The 6,119-nt window shown below is 33.3% G+C and overlaps 1 protein-coding gene across 5 annotated transcripts in view; it reads left to right on the forward strand.

Moving 5' to 3' along the window:
* The first annotated feature begins 339 nt into the window (after positions 1-339).
* Positions 340-6,119, forward strand: part of LOC117179445 (N-alpha-acetyltransferase 25, NatB auxiliary subunit) — a 248,944-nt gene continuing 243,164 nt past the window's right edge. For 4 of the 5 annotated variants that reach the window (XR_004467923.1, XM_033371263.1, XM_033371262.1 and 1 more), the window contains exons 1-2: positions 341-511; positions 651-875. Coding sequence is in view for 4 of the 5 variants with exons in the window: in XM_033371263.1 (XP_033227154.1) it covers positions 451-511; positions 651-875 (286 nt within the window). In the remaining variant the exon portion in view is untranslated. Of the gene's footprint in view, positions 512-650; positions 876-6,119 lie in introns of all 5 variants that reach the window. The other variant, XM_033371265.1, reaches the window with a different exon arrangement.

Consider the following 6,119-nt stretch of genomic DNA (forward strand, 5'->3'; position numbering starts at 1 on the left):
GAGGGAGCTCTTCTTAATATTTTGACACCAAAATCATGTCGATACACCTTACCGACTGCGAGTAAAGCCACCCACGCTTTAACTTGACAGACTGTATCATATATTATGTCCCATGTAATTTTATTAATAATTTATGTTTTGAGAACAAGGCTTGAGTATAATTCAAAAATAAATAATCTTTATCATGTAAATGTATTTATGTAATTCGATATCAATTTTGCGATTTTGAATTTAGCGGGAACCAAAATGGCAGCTTGCATATTCCAATCTAATATAGTACCTCAATTACTAGTGCTGCCACTTATTAGTTTTGCATTACGAACCCCATCCCGTGTGCGCATTTGTCACGCTGGTGCTTGTGTGATTACTCTGTGGTTCCCACCCTGGTTTTGCGAAAAGGCAAAAACTGACGAAAAGCATAAATTTCAAGTAATAGAATAGAGCCCTACTATGGCGTCCAAGGTCCATGTGGATAACGTAGTGAATGAACGTCGGTTGCGACCAATTTACGGTAAATTGAAAATAGTTACAAAAAAATACATGGAGGCGATCAACTCAGGCTATATTATTTTTATTTTGAGCACGTTTGTAGCTTATATATACCGGAAACTAGGTTATGTAACACTGGTTCATTATTTCTGATATTTTAGACTGGTTAGACTACGGAAACAATAAAAAGGCCCTCCAAGAGGCGGACAAGGTTCTCAGGAAGCAACCGGGTCATCAATGTGCAAGGGTTCTCAAAGCATTGGCCCTCCTACGACTCGGCAAGGAAACCGAATGTCAAGTTATCATGGATAAAGTCAGGTTGGAAGTACCCTGCGAAGATTCTACCTTACAGGCGATGAGTATCTGCTACAGAGAAATACACCGACGTAAGTTTCTTGATTTTATTTAAGTTCTTCATCTTTGTACAAAAAAAAATAAGTCAGAAATGTAACTTTTAATTTTTTTTCTAATGTGGTTCGTTCAGTTTTAAGTGTACAAAACTGTACACTGTCTGTAAACACTCAGTAAATTTGGTCAAAACCCTATCCTTTTCCAACGTTTCATGGGGGCGGTAAGGCACTCTATGGCTATCCTACTGATAGAAGTCTCGGAGTATTTTCAGGCGAAATAGTCTGGCCGGTTTGAGACTATCTGCAGGTTCGATTTTAATGACTAGTCTCAGAGGTAGTCAGAAAGATTTGGCTCCTTTTCAAGGTGCTTTTAAGAGTGATGCGACGGTCATATAATAGTTATTTTGTATTCGTCACGTACCGGGCGGGCAGGGTTATTTACAGTAGTTGACCGTCGCTAACCCGACTCTCCCTTTCACATTTTTCTTTAAATTATTAACACTTTTTCAATTGATGAATTTTCCCATTATACTCATTTATAATTTTAGCTTACCTACTAATATACAGTTTTCGATTTGAATTCTAAATAATTGTCTTTTTTGGCGTATCTCATTCCATTTCCGAGAAACGTTGTATCAACCCTACCGAAAGAAATCTCTGAGTATATTCTAAAGATTCTCATATATTCAAAGGTCCAGGTAGTTACTTTAAATGTTATAAAGGCTTTAAAATGCCTTTTCCGAAATTGAAATAGAAATACGATCATAAATAAAAAGCAGAGAGGCTGAAATTGAAATAAGAATTCGATCATAAATAACAAGCAGATGGACTATATCAATAGAATAGCCGACACTCAAGGGCCCTTTGTTAAGCTTTTGGATTAAAATTTAGAAGTAGATTTTTTTAATTTCATAGTTAACAGCCTAAAACATAATAATTCGGAATCTGCGAGTTTCCATGATTTCAGATATCTAACTTTTTTTTTTAAATGCTTAAAATTGGAATTAATACGACGTTTCTCGTAAATGGAATGAGATACGTCAAAAACACAACATTTTTTAATTCAACTAGAAAATGGTACATTAGCATATAAGTTATAATTATAAATAAGTATAATGAGAAAATTCATTAAATTAAGAAAAAAAGGTGTAATAATTTGAAGAGAAATTTAAAAAGGGAGAGTCGGATTAGCGACGGTAAACTACTGTAAATAACTCTGCCCGCCCGGTACGTGACGAATACAAAAGGAACATTATATTACCGTCACACCATTCTTAAAATTACCACTAAAAAGACCCAAATCTCTCAGACTATCTCTGAGACTAAATTGTTTCAAATCGACTCTGCTTATAGTCTCAAATGGGTCAGGCTATTTCGCTAGAGAATACTCAGAGATTTCTATCGATAGGGCGAAAGCTTTACAAAGGACCCTTGAGAGGCTACTCTATTGAGATAACCTCCCTGCTTGTTATTTATAATCGAATTGTTATTTAAATTTCGGCCTCTCTGCTTCTTATTTGTGATCGTATTTTTATTTCGGAAAGGTCATTTTAAATTCTTCAAAACATTTAAACGAGTTACCTGGATCTTTAAATATATCTAGCTGAGTGTCTTCGGAGAATTTGTCAGAGCCTTAAAAATCTTTAGCATATACTCTTGAGATTTCTTTCGTAAGGTAGTAAAAAAAATAATGTTGGTCACATCACTACCCATTTCCACCTCCTCGTTAAACATGATCAATACGATATATCGTGGGAGATCCATATTTGAGACATCATAGTAACAAAAGTAACAATTTTAAATTTTGGCCTCATTAAATCGCTTTATTTATCGTTGAAATTAAAGATTCTAATAGTTTGTTATAAAAAAAAATTATTATTTTCCAGCCAAAACAGAGGCGTCGCCTCTATTCTGCAAACTAACCAATACTTTTTTACGAGGGTCGACTGAAAAGTAATGCACACTCACCTGTATCTCAAGAAAAAAATGCAACAATACGGTTTGCTTACTTAAAGTATGGTTAGTTTACAGTGAGATCTAATATGGAGGTTATGTCAATTTGAATCTGAGATTTGTAAAACAAATTTAGTTGATGAGAGTCTCAGTGGAAATACAATTTCTGTAACGGATGATGTACAACGAAATGAAGTTGACCCACTGATAAAAAACAATCGTCGCAAGGCGTACTGCAACTGCGATTATAATTTTTGATCAACTCCATTTCACTGTGCTTCATCCGTTACCACCCGTCCCAATGATTCACTGTGCTTTCGTCAATAGCATCCTCATAGTAAAAAGTCAGTTAAGGACGATGAATGTCAGTAGGTGAAATGTTTTCAACAATTAAAGTAGTCCGGCTATTGGATCGGTCAGATGAAAAATGATTAAAATCATTTTTTTTTTGGCCAAGAAATATGTCCTCATTCACATGATGCCTTCCGTAGGGGCCCTTTCCAAGATACAATTTGAATTATCACTGTTTAAAGTCGTGTAAAAAAACATGGGATCTTATGGAGAGGCCTTTCGCGGGCTCAAAAAATGGTTAATTTTGGCTTTATAACACGTTGAATATTGTTAATAAACCTGTTTTGGAGACAGAAAATACTAGCTTTTCCAATAGCCCGACTACTTTAAAATATCGATTACTACATGTTGTTTTAGTCTCGTTGACATAGTAAAGTATGTAATGTAAAGGAAGTTTTACGAAAAGTAACCAATAAGATTGCACACGTTTGTAAATAGTTCAGGCAATGAAGGATTTGAGTAAAATATATGTACGATTATGGTCGCTATGTTGGAAAGTGTATAAAAATAACTCGACAGCTGTTGATTCTGGTTCTAACATGGGCGTGTTGAAAAAAATTTGCAATTTTGTAGTAAACCAAAATTTTCTAACTTTTGTATTATCATTATCAACGGCTTCGCTATAAAATTCGATTAACTGTACAATTGTGAGATTGAAAAAAATTAACAGTAAAATGAACAGTAAAAAATAACGTTTTTGATATGAAACTTCTTTCAATTGTTCCTTCATATTTGTAAAATACATTTACACATTTTGATTGTCGATATTTGAAAATATAAAAACGTCAAAAAATCTCTTTTTTTACCTCACTAATTATAGAGAGAGTGAGAACGTTCGGCAAGACCCCTAAAACCACCCTTAATATACCCACACCTCAAATGTTAAAAATGACCATTTTGATTCTCGATATTTGAAAATATAAAAACGTCAAAAATGATCTTTTTTTATCTCACTAATTATAGAGGGAGTGAGAACGTTCGGCAAGACGCCTAAGAACCACCCTTAATATAACCACACCTAAAATGTTAAAAATGACCATTTTGATTGTCGATATTTGAAAAAATATAAACGTTAAAAATTCTCTTTTTTTATCTCACTAATTACAGAGGGAGTGATAACGTTCGGCAAGACCCCTAAAAACCACCCTTAATATAACCACACCTAAAATGTTAAAAATGACCATTTTGATTGTCGATATTTGAAAATATAAAAACGTCAAAAAATCTCTTTTTTTACCTCACTAATTATAGAGAGAGTGAGAACGTTCAGCAAGACCCCTAAGAACCACCCTTAATATAACCACACCTCAAATGTTAAAAATGAACATTTTCATTGTCGATATTTGAAAATATAAAAACGTCAAAAATTCTCTTTTTTTATCTCACTAATTATAGAGGGAGTGAGAACGTTCGGCAAGACCCCTAAAAACCACCTTTAATACACTCACACCTAAAATGTTAAAAATGACCATTTTGATTGTCGATATTTGAAAATATAAGAACGTTAAAAATTCTCTTTTTTTATCTCACTAATTATAGAGGGAGTGAGAACGTTCGGCAAGCCGCCTAAGAACCACCGTTAATATAACCACACCTAAAATGTTAAAAATGACCATTTTGATTGTCGATATTTGAAAATATAAAAACGTTAAAAATTCTCTTTTTTTATCTCACTAATTATAGAGGGAGTGAGAACGTTCGGCAAGACGCCTAAGAACCACCCTTAATATAACCACACCTAAAATGTTAAAAATGACCATTTTGATTGTCGATATTTGAAAAAATATAAACGTTAAAAATTCTCTTTTTTTATCTCACTAATTACAGAGGGAGTGATAACGTTCGGCAAGACCCCTACAAACCACCCTTAATATAACCACACCTAAAATGTTAAAAATGACCATTTTGATTGTCGATATTTGAAAAAATATAAACGTTAAAAATTCTCTTTTTTTATCTCACTAATTACAGAGGGAGTGATAACGTTCGGCAAGACCCCTAAAAACCACCCTTAATATAACCACACCTAAAATGTTAAAAATGACCATTTTGATTGTCGATATTTGAAAATATAAAAACGTCAAAAAATCACTTTTTTTATCTTACTAATTATAGAGGGAGTGAGAACGTTCGGCAAGACCTCTAAAAACCACCCTTAATATACCCACACCTAAAATGTTAAAAATGACCATTTTGATTGTCGATATTTGAAAATATAAAAACGTCAAAAATTCTCTTTTTTTATCTCACTAATTATAGAGGGAGTGAGAACGTTCGGCAAGACCTCTAAAAACCACCCTTAATATACCCACACCTAAAATGTTAAAAGTGACCATTTTGATTGTCGATATTTGAAAATATAAAAACGTTAAAAATTCTCTTTTTTTATCTCACTAATCATAGAGGGAGTGAGAACGTTCGGCAAGACGCCTAAGAACCACCCTTAATATAACCACACCTAAAATGTTAAAAATGACCATTTTGATTGTCGATATTTGAAAATATAAAAACGTCAAAAATTCTCTTTTTTTATCTCACTAATTATAGAGGGAGTGAGAACGTTCGGCAAGACCCCTTAAAACCACCCTTAATATACCCACACCTAAAATGTTAAAAATGACCATTTTGATTGTGGATATTTGAAAATATAAAAACGTCAAAAATTCTCTTTTTTTATCATTAAAATTATAGAGGGAGTGAGAACGTTCGGCAAGACATTTTAGGTGTGGTTATATTAAGGGTGGTTTTTAGTGGTCTTGCCGAACGTTCTCACTCCCTCTATAATTATAATGATAAAAAAAGAGAATTTTTGACGTTTCTTTATTTTCAAATATCGACAATCAAAATGGTCATTTTTAGCATTTTAGGTGTGGCTATATTAAGGGTGGTTTTTAGGGGTCTTGCCGAACGTTCTCACTCCCTCTATAATTAGTGAGATAAAAAAAGAGAATTTTTGACGTTTTTATATTTTCAAAT

Source organism: Belonocnema kinseyi, chromosome 9 (genome assembly GCF_010883055.1).
Source record: "Belonocnema kinseyi isolate 2016_QV_RU_SX_M_011 chromosome 9, B_treatae_v1, whole genome shotgun sequence".
In the NCBI taxonomy this organism is placed as follows: domain Eukaryota; kingdom Metazoa; phylum Arthropoda; class Insecta; order Hymenoptera; family Cynipidae; genus Belonocnema; species Belonocnema kinseyi.